General features: G+C 54.1%; 1 protein-coding gene across 5 annotated transcripts in view; it reads left to right on the top strand.

The window, feature by feature from the left end:
- Nucleotides 1–1,344: 1,344 nt before the first annotated feature.
- ARHGEF40 (Rho guanine nucleotide exchange factor 40) overlaps nt 1,345–14,759 on the top strand; it is a 20,363-nt gene continuing 6,948 nt past the window's right edge. For all 5 annotated transcript variants that reach the window (XR_013162270.1, XR_013162269.1, XM_077127281.1 and 2 more), the window contains exons 1-17: nt 1,345–1,390; nt 4,071–4,268; nt 4,956–6,195; nt 6,343–6,510; nt 6,646–6,766; nt 7,384–7,480; nt 7,590–7,670; nt 7,789–7,905; nt 8,971–9,066; nt 9,165–9,280; nt 9,674–9,800; nt 11,490–11,612; nt 11,711–11,854; nt 12,350–12,960; nt 13,103–13,337; nt 13,700–13,786; nt 14,360–14,575. Coding sequence is in view for 3 of the 5 variants with exons in the window: in XM_077127281.1 (XP_076983396.1) it covers nt 1,388–1,390; nt 4,071–4,268; nt 4,956–6,195; nt 6,343–6,510; nt 6,646–6,766; nt 7,384–7,480; nt 7,590–7,670; nt 7,789–7,905; nt 8,971–9,066; nt 9,165–9,280; nt 9,674–9,800; nt 11,490–11,612; nt 11,711–11,854; nt 12,350–12,960; nt 13,103–13,337; nt 13,700–13,786; nt 14,360–14,575 (3,780 nt within the window). In the remaining 2 variants the exon portion in view is untranslated. The remainder of the gene's footprint in view (nt 1,391–4,070; nt 4,269–4,955; nt 6,196–6,342; nt 6,511–6,645; nt 6,767–7,383; nt 7,481–7,589; nt 7,671–7,788; nt 7,906–8,970; nt 9,067–9,164; nt 9,281–9,673; nt 9,801–11,489; nt 11,613–11,710; nt 11,855–12,349; nt 12,961–13,102; nt 13,338–13,699; nt 13,787–14,359; nt 14,576–14,759) is intronic.

The raw sequence follows: 14,759 nt of genomic DNA, 5'->3' as shown, positions 1-14,759 counted from the left end.
GCCGGAGAGTCTCTGTAAGACTTATTGTTGGAATATGCGTTGAGGTCCCTGTCTGGCTTTCCAATATTCTTCTAAGAAAGTGGGATGCTTTGGAAGGCCCCACATCCCAGCGGGGCTTCCCGGGCCAGCACGAAGAAGGGACATGGTATTTCCTCATTGTGCCTATGCCTCCTCATCCCTTATGGGAAACTCCCATGGGACCTTCATTTCCCATCTGGACACGGTGGAGATGCCCTGGCTAGTGAGGCACAGCTGATGAAGCCAGAACTTCTTAACTAGCCTGCATCCTTTGTCTACTGTGTCTGACACGGGTCTCCAACGCCAAGAGACCTAGAGGCACTGAGAGATTCTCTATCGCCATCCCACGAAGGCTGTGAGTCTGGGGTCCAGTATTGAATCATTGATTCTGACTGGGGACCTGGTGCCTTCTCTTCGCTAGTGGAAGAGGCAGAGATAGGGAACGCAGAGTGGAAAGGCAGTAAGCAAAAACTCAGGAAAAGTCCGCCTAAGTGCATGCTCCTACAGGAGGACCCTGGTCGAGAAACCCTGCGGTCTCCAACCACAGTGTTCACCCCCCACTCCTAGCCTTCGCCGCTCCCGAATTCTCCCACGCACTCACCCTCCGCGGGATGCACACAGGAACCCATTGTCGGAGCCCAGAGGCTTGAGGCCAGAGATGGGAGGGGAAGGAGGAGCGCTGGCAAGTCCATGGGGGGTTAGGGAAATCCCCTGATTTCCCCCGCTCTTTTCTCTACTGAGGATCCTTTCTTGAGCCCCAGGTGGAGCCAAAGTCTGGCAACCGACCGGTGGTGTGTCTTTGTGAGGGGAAATGAGGGTCCTAGGAGATTAGAGACCCGAGGCTTCCAGCCGCCGACGACCCCAGTCCTACCCCGCGACCCCAGGAAATTCACACACGGCCCCGCCTCTGGAGTGTCCCATGAGGAGGCTAAACGTTCCCACCGGGAGCGGGGTAGTGGCGAGAAGAAAGGGGCATCCTCCGAAGGTCAGGGTCGGCTGGGAGGGCTGGGAGGAGGAGAAAGAGGGTTGCGGGTGAACGGGAGTCCTGAGTGGACTGGCTTGGGGGCATCCCAGAAGTAGAGAGCTGCCTAAAGGCTCGGTGTTGGGAAAGGAGTCCAGAACAGGGGTCCCACGCAGAGGCGGGGTGGGGGTGGGGGGCGGGCGCTGAAGGGCGGGGCGGGGCGGGGCGGCCGTCTCGGCCCTCCCTGGTGGGGCCCCGAGGCCTGGGAGCCGGAGCGGGCAGAGCAGCCGCCGCCGCCGGAGCTGTCCCCTGGCCAGATTCGGCGAGACGCGAGCGGCGGGAGAGAGGCGGTGGCAAGCGTGGCCCCGCCCGCCCGCCCAAGCGCCGGACGCAGCCCCGCACTGAGCTATGGTGAGTCCCGCGTCGCAGCCTCGGAGTCCTCTCTTGCCTTCACGCAGACCACTCCCTGCTCGCAGCCCCCAGACCCCAGCCCTTAGACTCCTGCGCCCGCCTTTGAACTGCTGAGCGCTTCTGGGACTCTCCTTCCTCCGATCCCCCTTTCTCTCTTTCTTTCTCTCTCTCTCTCTCCTTTTTTTTTTTTTTTCGGTCTGAGTGTCCGTCTGTCTGCCCACTACCTGGTTCTGTCCCTGCCGGGTATTGCCTTTGCTCTTTCTTTCTTGCTCCTCTACTCCGCCCCTTCCCCCTTCCCCCATCCTCCCTTTGGGCTCTCCCTAGTTCACACCTCCCCCCCTCACCCCAACCCCGGTCTTGACCTGCGCGTTCCTTTGCCTGATCTTCTCTCCCCCTCCCCCTCCTGGTCCCTGCTCCTTACCCTGGGAAGACCCTGGCGGGCTGGTCCTGCAGCGGTCCTGGAAGGGGCCTGGCCTCGGGTCATGAGAACTGACCTGCCTGGAACCACCATTTTCCATCCCAGTCACTAGCCCCGTGAGGCGGGCCCACCCATCCGGCCCTGGGGGACCGGCCACAGCTGTGGCTGGGTCTGAGCCAGAGGCCTGGCCAAAGGGGGAAAATCTCGCTGAGAAAGAGAGATTGCCTTAGGGTAGTGGATCGAGTGGGGAGGAGAATTCACATTTCCAGGGGGCGTGAAGCTGCCAGAGCAAACGAGATTGGGGTGGGGGGAGGATTGAAGTTGGGGATGAAGTACCCCCCAGCTCAGCAGCCGAGAACAGAACCGCTGCCTCAGAGCTCTCCTGCTGCGGAGGGGAGGGAGCACGGGCGGGAGCACCCTCAGCGGGTAGGGGACCCTGGCAGCAGAAGCTGAAGGCACAGGAAGCAGGAGGGAACTATTAAGGGGAAGCCCACATCAACTGGAGTGGACACACTCTTGGGAACTTTCACTCCAGAAGTACTGTCTCAAGAACCATTGCAAGGAGTTGGCGCTATCAGGGAGAGTGCCCACTGCAAGTGAGGGAGGAGGGGCCGCACGGCCGAGGGGGCTGCTCACTGCAGAGAGGAGGTGGGGAGAGGCCCTGCCAGGGGGCGCTCACCATAGGGAATGGAGGAGGGGGGAAATCAGTACCGCAGCCGTTCCCTCTACAGAGGGAAGGGCACCTCTGGCAAGGGGGCTGGAGCAAGAAGAAAGAGGATCTGGGCCAGGGAGAGCTGACTAAGTCTCTCGTCTCTACTTTGGTCCCAGCCGGCAGGAGGCCCCCTCTCTATGCTCCCTCCTGCCGCCCCCACCCCCACCCCGCCCGACCCCTCCTCCCCTCCCGCCGCTGCCGCTTCCTGTGGCTGAGACTCTGGCTCAGCCATGAGCTCACCGCCTCTAATGGGTTGCAGCTGCCTTTCTGCTCAGGCTCTACTCCCCCCTGTTGGCCTTGGGGCCGATGGCCCACTCAGCCTCACCCCCTCCCATCTCCACCCTCCTCCCACCCACGCTCATAGCACCGGCGGGGTCCCCGGAACACTGAGGGTCTGTCTGCTCGCCCACACATCTTGGAACTGGGTCTCTGTGCTGACGCACTGAATGTCGTTCCCTGGAGTGGCTACCCCAGCTTCTGAGACAGTCGGGATAGGCTGACGACTCTAGCTGGAAGGAAGCGGAGTAACACAGACCAGTTTGCCTTCAGGGTAAAGGCAGGGTTTCAGGAGGAGAGTATTGGACTAGGTAAATACAGTTCTGAGCATCCCCTTCCCTATTTATAACAAAGAAATCTGATTTAAGAAACTTCAAAGACCATCTTGAAAGAGAAATAAATTTGCAAAGGTATAGCTAGAGGGGTAGCTGTTTAGGGTACTCATTGCTGAGAAAGGTCCTCCTCTTGATTCACTTTGGGAGAGGTGTCTGCATGAAGCAGAGCTGAGCTTTGTGAGAGGTTAGCTCCAGGTCGACTGTTAGCAGACAGAGATCCCATTGGAATGAGAAAAGATTTCGGCCCTAATGCATACCATCACCACCTCCTACTCCCTTCCCCATAAATTTCTTTTGTGACTTTTTCCTTTTTCAACTGTCCCCACCCAGTTCTTTGTAACCCAATCCCACATGCTCCCAGAGAATGGATGATTGCTTTAGAGCCACTCTGGGAGATGAGTGCTAGAAAGACCACAGCAGTCACAGACAGCCCATCAGCCCTCCTCCTGTTCCCCCACCACCACCACCATCTTTAGGATATGATTGCTCATGACTGGTGCCACTTGCACTTAGGGGGTCTCCAGGTAGTGAGCCCTGCAAGTAGGGATTGTGCCCGTTGTTTGTTTGAAAGTCCCCAAACTCCAGAGTTCTCAGCCATCAGCTTAGTCCCCTAATGGCCCAGGAGCCTGTATCTTTCCTCCCCAAGAGAGGCTATGCAGTCTCCCAATTCATACAAATCAAGAATAGCCCTGGTCAGAAGTATTCATAATGGCCCAGGATCTCCCAAAGCTGAGGCCTCAGAACTTGGGTATAGATTGCCCCTTAGACTTCTATACCACAACTGACCCAACCCCACAGCTCCCATTAGGCTATCATTTCCCTACTGCCTACCCTTTGCATTGTTCGGTGGGGCCACTTGGGGACACAGCTACTCCCATGACAGTGCAACCCACAGAAGCCTGGTTCATGTGGCCTGTAGCCTGGTCCTGTCTCTCCTAGGAGCCTGAGCCAGTGGAGGATTGTGTGCAGAGCACACTCGCTGCCCTATACCCACCCTTTGAAGCAACGGCCCCCACCCTTTTGGGCCAGGTGTTCCAGGTGGTCGAGAGGACTTATCGGGAGGATGCACTGAGGTACACGCTGGACTTCCTGGTGCCCGCCAAGCACCTGCTTGCCAAAGTCCAACAGGAAGCCTGTGTGAGTGACTGCACATCCCTGTCCTACTTCTAAGAACCACTGCCTCACTCTAGAGACTAGCCACGCTGACTGATTTCCCCCCACTCTGAGGTGCAGCCTCCCATAATACTGGTCCTGCCAGAAGCACTTAAGCCTCATTCACTGACCTCCCTCAAACTTTGACCCTCATAGGCGCTGACCTCTGATATTAACTCAGATACTAACAAATACTCAGAGACACTCATAATCCCCAAAATTGACCCCTAAAAAACACTGACGCCCGAAGACCCTGACCCTCCAGACCCAATTCCAGGCACTTTCTTCTTCCCCCTCAGCTCAATTGCTTCAGATACTAACTCCCCCAGACATGACTCAATAGATATCCTTCACTTCTGCAAATATAAAGGCCTAAGATTTCTTTTCCTCCAAGACAATGGCATCCACTGACCATGTCTTTGTAATGACTCAGTTCTTGCCCTCCTTCCTATGGAGTAGCTTCCTAGAGAGAGCTACCACCAGAAGCTGCCCAGTCCTGACCCCTTCTTCTTTGCCGCATAAATAGCCCCACGAAACTTCCTCCTGCTCCCCTGAGATTGTAACCCACTGGTCCCAAGGCCTACCCTGCCTACAATGGTCCTAGTCTAACTGCCTGTTCCTGCTGGTTTTATCAGCAAAGGCCTGAGCACAGCCTCCTTCCTCTCTCCCCAGGCCCAATACAGCGGTTTCCTCTTCTTCCATGAGGGTTGGCCTCTCTGCTTGCATGAGCAGGTGGTGGTACAGCTGGCAGCCCTGCCCTGGCAGCTACTGCGCCCGGGAGATTTCTACCTGCAAGTGGTGCCGTCAGCGGCCCAAGCGCCCCGTCTGGCACTCAAGTGTCTGGCCCCAGGGGGTGGGCGGGTACAGGAGTTCCCCGTACCCAATGAGGCCTGTGCCTACTTATTCACACCTGAGTGGTTACAAGGCATCAACAAGGACCGGCCAACAGGCCACCTCAGTACCTGCCTACTGTCTGCGCCCTCTGGGATTCAGCGGCTGCCCTGGGCCGAACTCATCTGCCCCCGATTTGTGCATAAAGGGGGCCTCATGGTTGGACATCGGCCAAGCACGCTGCCCCCAGAATTGCCCTCTGGACCTCCACGGCTCCCAAGCCCTCCACTCCCTGAAGAGACCCTGGGCACCCGGAGTCCCGGGGATGGGCACAATGCCCCTGCTGAAGGACCTGAGGGCGAGTATGTGGAGCTGTTGGAGGTGACATTGCCCATGAGGGGGAACCCCACAGATGCTGAGGGTTCCTCTGGTGTCTCCAGGACCAGGACAGTACCCACCCGCAAGGGTGCAGGAGGGAAGGGACGCCACCGGAGGCACCGCGCATGGGTGCACCAGAAAGGCCTGGGGCCTCGGGACCAGGATGAGGCACGCCCATCTGGGGAGGGGAGCAGTACCGGAGTCGCACCCGGGTCTCCCCTGGAAGCTGAGGCTCTCCCCGAGGCAGCAGTCCTAGAGGTGTCTGAGTCCCCAGCAGTGGCCCTGGGGGAAGCTTCTGAGTCTGGTGTCCTGAGGCCAGGGGAGGTTGAGGGAGGACCAGGCCAAGGGGCTGAGGGACCACCCAGCACTCCTCGGAGAATAGGCAAAGGAAACAGGAGAAAGAAGAGAGCTGCAGGCAGAGGGACTCCTAGCCGAGGAGGGGATAGTACCCCACTGGGGGATAAGGAAGAGGCCAGCCAGCAGGAAGCCCTTGTCAGTCTGCCTTCACCAAATGAGTGCGAACTTCCAGAATACGACCTGGTTAAGGAAGAACATGAAGGTTCGGGGAAGCCAGAGTCTGGGCCAAAAGAGGATCTGAAACCAGGAGAGAAAAAAGAGCCTGAACCCCCAGAGGCCTGTGGGCCTACAGAAGAGGGGACTCAAGAGACAGAGCAAGAGGGGCCGACCCTGGTGTGTATGACAGGTGAGAGGACACCCAGACCAGTGGGGCAAGGGCCAGACCATGTTCGGTGGTAGGGAAGGGGCAGGAGGAGGAGCTGAGGCTACATGGGAACAGAATAGCCAGACCCACCTTCGCTCCAGGCCCTTAGCTCTGCCTGTGTCTGTGTAGGACCCACAGGCCCAGAGGGGCTCCTATCTGACTCCCCAACACCACCCCTGAAGACTGTGCATGAGGTGAAAGGGGACAGCATTCCAGAAGAGGTCTCTCCAGCCTCCACCTGTGATGACCCTGATGTAGCCTGGGACCTGATAGCATCTGGATTCCTCATCTTGACTGGTCAGTGGGAATCCATGGGCCAGGGAGTCGGGAAAGAGGAGCAGTTCAGGAGGGTTTAGGAGGAAGGCAGGGTGGATGGGGGTAGCCAAGGATTGCCCCCATAGCCAGGACAGCCTGGCCGTTTTTTGTCCTCAGGAGGGGTAGACCAGAGTGGGCGAGCTCTGCTGACCATTACCCCACCGTGCCCTCCTGAGGAGCCTCCACCCTCCAGAGACATGCTGAGCACTGCTCTTCGTTACTTCCACTCACTGCTCAGGTAACCAAGGCCCAATGTTGGCATCTTGGCCGTTAACCTCCTGAATCAGGAGGACCCTGACCTTCTCTCTTCTCAGGGCCCTGACCTCCTGACCTCTGGAACACCTGCCTCTTTACTCTCAGATTTTTCAGCTCATTAACCTCTGGCCTTACTGGTCACTGACATCCAGGATGATATCTTCATCAGTCTTCAAAATAAGCCCTCTAGACTTTCATTGTCCTAACACACTATCTAGATTTTCAGGACATCAGTTCACTCATTCAATGAGTCTTTGAGCACCAATAATTATTAGGTACCATCCTAAGCAGAGGCATTTAATTCATACCCTTCCAGGACATAGAGTTCCTACTATTTCTGACCCTGGTTCTTTGACCAGTAGCCATGTGAATATAGATTCCTGATTGCTAAGTCATGGCGTCTTGGACACAAATCTCAGACTTTGGCCCTTTGCCCATTACCTCTCAGATGTATTAGGAACTAACTTTTCCTGAGGACTATCAACACTAAAATCAGACCCTATGCCTCTGTCCTGCCCTGTCCACTCTTCCTAAACATACACACTCTCCCTCTCATACCCACATGCATTGTAGTCTTCTTGGCTTTTCCTGTTCCCACAGGCCTGATCTGCAGATATTGGGTCTGTCCATCCTGCTGGACCTTCGCAAGGCACCCCCTCTGCCTCCAGAGCTCATTCCTACCCTGAGTCAGCTTCAGGTAACCACTTCCTTGAGATGGTACTCTCCCTGCATCCTAAGTTTTTCTTAGTGGCTGTTTAGGACCACCCAATTGCCCACAGTTTAAGATTGTTCCTTTCTACCATCAGGACTCAGGAGACCCTCCCCTCATTCAGCGGCTACTGATTCTCACTCGTGATGACCCTCCAACTGATCTCCATGGATTTCAGGTTTGAGCCCCTCACTCCTATAGTGGAGAGAGGAGTAGAGGCTGGTTGGAGCCCCAGGCCAGTCCCTGACACTCCAGGGTGCCCAGGTCAGAAATTCCCTGCCTTTGCATGTCTACAGGGTGCTGAGCTGCTGTCAGAGAATGACCTGAAAAGAGTGGCCAAGCCAGAGGAACTACAGTGGGACATGGGAGGTCACATGCACCCCTCTCCCAGCCGCTGGGTAGAGATACATCAGGTAAGCATCACCTCCTTCACCTAGGACACTGGGAGCCAGGAATGACCCAGCTGACATTCTGAAGCATGACTCTAAAGTTAAGAAAAAGTGATTTCAACTCAACAAGTGTTTATTGAGAACCTACCATGAAGAAAATATTGTGCATTGTATGGGCTGTTGTGGAGATGGGAGGAGCATGCTAAATAAATTCTTAATAGGACAAGAGTAGTATATGATTTTTGATGGAAGGTAAATCATGAAACAACTGGAGAAGAATGCAAAATAGTGTCATTGGGTTTTGGGAAAATCCAGAAGTCAGCAGAGCCATTTCTGGTTCCATGCCTTGGACAATTTACCTCGCTTCCCGAGATGGTGCCCTTTTCTATATCTGTTTCCTGGTACCTGCTTCACATGAAAAGTATGGCAATTATGATATGACCTCTAAAGGGACTTTCAGCACTTACCTTCCATGATTCTATGAATCTTAATGTGTGAGTATTCAAGAAGAGAGGGATGAACATTAGCTGAGCTGAGTATTAAAGGAGATCTGCAACATAGTCTCTAAGTTATGTATCAAAGGGGAAACAGGCCTGAATAGGCAGAAATGAGGGTTTTCCAAGGTGAAGATGCAGTGCAGATGGAGGGAGAGGGGACTCACTTCCTGAGCTGTACAATATGCTAGGCCCATCCTCAGTGCCGAGCTGGCACCATGTCTTTATACCTCACAAAATCCTGTGTCTTATCCTGACTTTACAGTTGAGGAAACAGGTTCAGAAGGGTTCTTGGACATGCTCAAGGTCATATAACTAGTAAAGGACAAATTCAGGAACTGAACCCAGGTCTGACTCCATAAAAGAGTTGCAGGATGGGCCACGGTGGCTCAGCAGGCAAGAATGCTTGCCTGCCATGCCAGCGGACCTGGGTTCAATTCCTGGTGCCTGCCCATGTAAAATAAATAAACTATTAAAAAAAAAAAAAAGAGTTGCTGGAACTGCCCCATCTCCATCCTAGAGCTTAAGTTCCTCATTCTAAACTCTGTCCCTTCATCTATTTGTGCATGTGTGTGGGTGTGTGTGTGTGTCTCAGGAAGTGGCAAAGCTGTGTTGCCTGTGCCGAGGTGTGCTGGGCTCTGTACAGCAGGCCATTGAGGAGCTGGAGAAAGCAGCGGAGCCAGAGGGAGAGGTACAATATGATATGGGACAATGGGGGTGGGAATGAGACTGGGACTGGGGCTGGGATGGGAACTCTGTAGTGGAACCCCAACTGTCAACTTCCCCCAGGAGGCAGTGGGAATGTCCAAGCCCCTGCAGAAGGTGCTGGCAGATCCTCGGCTGACAGCATTGCAGAGGGATGGAGGAGCCATCTTGATGCGACTGCGTTCCACCCACAGCAACAAGTATGGGTGATGGGTGTGCAGGGACCAATGGGAGTGGGCAGTGAAGACCCAGCAGAGAACTGCTAATAAATCTTATCTGCCAAATAATTCTTACTGAGCATGTATCTGAGCAAGATACCATGCTTTACACTTACTATCTCATAACCTTCACAACAGCGTTATGTTCTAGTTATGATTACAAATGGGGATTTGGAAGGCCATAAATGTTAAATGTCAAAGTCAGTCGTAAATGGAAGAGTTAGGATTCAAATCCAGGTAGTCTGGGTCCAGCCCACACTCTCGTCCATGTTGCTATGCCACTTCTCATGTTTGCACTCCCATGTTGGAGGGATGCAAGAATGGAATCCGGATGCTTGACAAGGGCAGTGCTTTCTCTGTTCCCCTTTTCCCCAGACTGGAGGGTCCAGGCCCAGCTACACTATATCAGGAGGTGGATGAGGCTATTCACCAGCTTGTGCGTCTCTCCAACCTGCATGTGCAGCAGCAAGAGCAGCGGCAACGCCTGCGCCGCCTCCAGCAGGTGAACCAGGACCCCCATACCCCTCCTTCTCAGTCTGTAAGCCTGACCTCCAGCACCCCCTTTCCATTGACCCTCTCAACTGATGATGTTCTCCTAGCCTGGTTTGGCTGAATGCTCCTCCACTCTCCTTACATCCCCTGGAGCTTGATCATAGTCAATGTGAGATTCAATGATAGGGTGAAAGCATCTCAGCACCACAAATGAATCTAGAGCTTCCCCTCTCCACTGTTTATGCATGATCAAGGATCCTTAGAAATGCTTGAGTGCCCTAGAGGATTCTCAAAGTTGCTGATTGACTCAGGAGTTCCTTCCTCCCTAGTTTAAAAATAATAAATCTCTTCAGCTGTGCTGCCACTTATCTTCTCTCAACTCCTTACACAATATCACCCCCCAAACCCAAGGCTAGAAAGGTGTCACTACCTTCCACTTGGAAGGAGAGGGCACTGGATATCCCTAAATGTCTTGGGAAACACAGGTCTCTTTATGGAGATGACTTTGACTTTTCTGAACTTTGATTTTTCTCTCCTGGGATTAAGAATCTCATAAGGATTTGCCCTCCACCCTACCATGTGAAGTAGAGGGGCTTTGAAAGGGTTTCCCTTCCTGGCCCAGATCATGGTGGGTGAACACCTCATGGACCTGACTTGTGGGCAGCAGGAGAAGGGTCATCTCAGTGTCAGTGCCAAGGGGGCCAAGTCTTTCTGTTTCATGGGATTCCTGAATATTGGCTTTGTCTATCCCAGAATCCAAGGAGTTGAATTTCTTACTGTTTGTTTGCTGCTTGCTTACTTGCGAACTTTTTAAAAATTATTAGTACACAGGATTTGGAGTTGAAAGTACTCAGCTTGACTTTTAGCTCTGTGAGATATGAGGTTGAGTTATTAGGCATGTCAAGAAGCTCCTCTGAGTTCCCAAGTCTTCATCTGCACAGTGGGGATGATAACACTTAATTCACCATGGCATTAGGATAATCAAATGAATTCAGCCGAGGACTATAAAAGCATTTATTGTTGGCACTGGTTCTTAGTGTTCTCAGACTTCTTGTCCTCAGGCTGTCCCACCAAGCTTCCCACCTTTCTTCAGAGGAAAAAATTACCATCCCTTTTTGGTCAAATATCCCAGAACCAGCATCAGAGTTCCTATAATCCCAGAATAGGCAACAGGAGCTGGACAGATACACACACACACACACAAAGAGAGAGAGAGAAAGAGAGAGAACTACAGTTTGTGTCATATCCCTAGATCTGGTCTGGTCTTGGAACTTCCTCTCACCAGCCAGTCACTACAGGTTCACTTGGTACCAGTGGGGCTCAATGAATATGAAATTTTTCCTAGCCCTTGGTTATCCAAAGACCTCTTGTTCACATCAGTTTTATCTATTTCACCCTCCAGGCATAGCCTTGGAACCCTAACTTGCCTCTGTCTATGCTTCCTGCGAGCCCAGCTGTGCTCTTATGGGGTGCTTTGCAAAAAACTTCTTAACCACTTTTTCACTTGATCCCTGTGGAAATTATCATCATTCACTGTGATAATTCTCACTTCAAAGATGAGATGAAATGGCTTGTCCACGAGTCTAGAAACAAAGCGTGGTGAGGTTGGAGATGGATCTTACCTTCCCTTTCCTTCCCACTACATGGCCCCCTCTCCTTCCCACTCATGCTCCTTGCTTTCCTACCCCATCCACCTCAGGTACTGCAGTGGCTCTCAGGTCCGGGGGAGGAGCAGCTGGCGAGCTTCACTGTGCCTGGGGACTCCCTTCCTGCCCTGCAGGAGACAGAACTACAATTCAGGGCTTTCAGCACTGAGGTCCAGGTGAGAAGGGGAAGTGAAGCAAAAGGAGCTTTGCAGGGAGGGGGGGATGGACTAACTGGGAGTGGGAAGCAGGTCTGAAGGCAGCTTCCCTCCTCCAGGAGCACCTGGCCCAGGCGCGGGAGTCCCTGGCCTTGGAGGAGGACACTGCCTCCCAGAAGGTTCTGGACATCTTTGAACAGCGACTGGAGCAAGCTGAGAGTGGCCTCCATCGGGCCCTGCGGTTACAGCGCTTCTTTCAACAGGTATGTGCACAGCCTCTTCTTTCTGGGCCCACCACTGCCTTTCTTCTTCCTGGAGAGGCTGATTAAATAGCTGTTGAGGGTAGGGATTCTGGAGCCCATCTCCTAGCTCTGCCGCCTACTTGCTGAATGACTTGGGGCAAGGTACTAAACCTCAATGTGCCTCAGTAGGCACTTACTCTGTAGAGCTGCTGTTATGACAACATGACTCAATACATAGAAATCACTGTATACCAAGCTTGCCACTTATAAATTCCATATAAGTACTGGCTATTCTTTTATCTAGGTTTCTCTGTCTCCATACCAACTCAGAGTGACTTGTTTAGGCAGTGATGCTGGGATAGTGAGGGAGGTTTTCTGAGAGGATGGGAAGGGTAATGGGCACCAGGAAACCATCAGCAAAAGTGGACAAGCCCTCTCACTGGGCAGTAGATGGGCACAGTAGAGGACCTCACATGAGGAATGAGGGTCCTCATTCCCGGCCCCTTGGCCTTATAGGTACATGAATGGGTAGATGAGGGTTCTACTCGGCTGGCAGGAGCTGGACCAAGTCGTGAGGCCGTGCTGGCAGCCTTGGCCCCATGGCGAGCCCCAGAACCCAGCGCTGGCACCTTCCAGGAGATGCGTGCCCTGGCCCAGGACTTGGGAAGCCCAACAGCACTGCGAGAGTGGGCCCGCTGCCGGGCCCGCTGCCAGGAGCTGGAGAGGAGAATTCAGCAACAACTGGGAGAGGAGGCAAGTCCAAGGGGCCACCGGCGACAACGGGCAGACAGTGCCAGCAGCAGAGGGGCGCACCGGAGCCCCCACAGCCCTTCGTCCAGCCTCAGCTCCCTGCTGCTCCCCAGCAGTCCTGGGCCCCGGGCAGCCCCATCCCATTGTTCCTTGGCCCCCTGTGGGGAGGACTGTGAAGAGGAGGACTCTGAGCTGGCTCCAGAAGCAGAGGGCAGGCCCCCACGGGCTGTACTGATCCGAGGCCTGGAGGTCACCAGTACTGAGGTGGTCGACAGGACATGCTCACCACGGGAACATGTGCTGCTAGGCCGGGCCGGGGGACCGGACGTGCCCTGGGGACTAGGCACCCCCCGGATGGAGCACAAGCGAAGCATCAGGTGAGAGCCCAGCCCAACTGGTGTCCAAGAGGCAGACCCATCTGCCCAGCAGGAAAATAATTGTTGGGGGTCAGGAGAAAAGTGGTGACCCCCTCCCATGCCCCAGGTGACACCTCCTTTGCCACTCTTGTCATGCCTGTAGTGCCCAGCAACGCCTGGTGTCTGAGCTGATTGCCTGTGAACAAGACTATGTGGCTGCCTTGAATGAGCCAGTGCCATCCCCTGGGCCTGAGCTGACCTCTGAACTGCGCGGCACCTGGGCTGCTGTCCTTAGTGCTCGGGAAAGGCTTCGCAGCTTCCACCGCACACACTTTTTGCAGGAACTTCAGGGCTGTGCAACCCACCCCCTGCGCATCGGGGCATGCTTCCTTCGCCACGTGAGTCATCCTCCAAACCTCCTTCCAAGTCCTTCTCCCTTCCCATCTTCAACCCCATCAATCTGCCCCTCCTTCTCAGTATCTGCCCTCTCCCCTCAGATGTGTGGCCCAATATTCTGGGACCCGGCCCTGTTCTTAGCCCCCCTCCTGCTCATCTCACCCTCTGTGTCCCTATCATCTAGTGCTACTTGGAGGATAGGGTACCTGGAGAAGCTCATAGGCTTCTGGGCAGACCGAGTGCTCCCTAATGGGCCATGCTTCCTTTGGTCTGCAGAGAGGGATGGAAGATGGGGAGGAGGAAAGTAGAGGCTTGTCTGCAGGGTCCTCACTGGGGATGGCCTACCTCTTCCCTACTGGTACAGGGGGACCAGTTCAGCCTCTATGCCCAGTACCTGAAGCACCGACACAAACTGGAGAATGGTCTGGCTGCACTCAACCCTCCCGCCAAGGTAACTTTTTCTCCAACTCTCATGGGAAGGGCAAAGGGGCCAGAAAGACCTAAACCCCACCCAATCTCAAAATCCCTTGGGAAAACAGAGCTTTCCTGAGCGTGCTCAAACACACCACCTGACAATAACATCTTCCATAATTGGGAAGAATAGGACAAGCAATGACTTAGGAGCCAGTTCTCATCTAGTCCACCTGAGAGACCTTGGGCAAGACTCTTGATTCCTCTGGGCCTTCATTAGTCACTGTATCCAACTCTTAAGGGCTCAGAGGATGGAAGGACCTCACATCAAAAGATGTGAAAGTGATTCGAAAAGTGAAAAGCCAGAGAGTAAAAGGCATTCTTATTTTTATTCTTCTCCCATTTCCTGTCAAGATATAAAGGATGATTGAAACTCCTGAAGACACCCGACCTGCTTTCTTTCTCAGGGGAAGACTTTAAGCCTTATCTTTGGGAGTACCTAGGCTTCATCTATACCCTAAAGCCTGGAGTCTCATCCACCTTCTCCCCAGAGGTTGGCCCCCACTGACTTCAATCCCTTCCTTCATTCCTGTCTGTCTCGTCCTCAATGTAGAGTTCCATGGAGGGTGGCCCTTACCTGCCCCGGGCCCTACAGCAACCATTGGAGCAGCTGACTCAGTATGGGCGGCTCCTGGAGGAGCTCCTGAGGGAAGCTGGGCCTGAGCTGAGTTCTGAGCGCCAGGCCCTAGGGGCTGCTGTGCAGCTGCTCCGGGAACAAGAGGCCCATGGCAGAGACCTGCTGGCCGTGGAGGCTGTGCGTGGCTGCGAGGTGAGGCTGTAGCTCCAGTCACCCTGCTCACACTGCCAAGCACTGTGTCCTCAGAAACAGTTTGGGCTGGTGACAAGAGACTAAACTTGAGGTCAGGGGGCCCCAGGCTCTAATTTCTAACCAGCTGGTCTTAGTTGAGTTACTGAACGTCAATGGACCTCAGTCTCCTCCTCTGTAAATAAGG

The sequence above is a fragment of the Tamandua tetradactyla genome, chromosome 14, assembly GCF_023851605.1.
Source record: "Tamandua tetradactyla isolate mTamTet1 chromosome 14, mTamTet1.pri, whole genome shotgun sequence".
Classification (NCBI taxonomy): Eukaryota; Metazoa; Chordata; class Mammalia; order Pilosa; family Myrmecophagidae; genus Tamandua; species Tamandua tetradactyla.
Note: the sequence above shows the minus strand (reverse complement) of the source record. Positions and strands in the feature narration are given on the sequence as shown.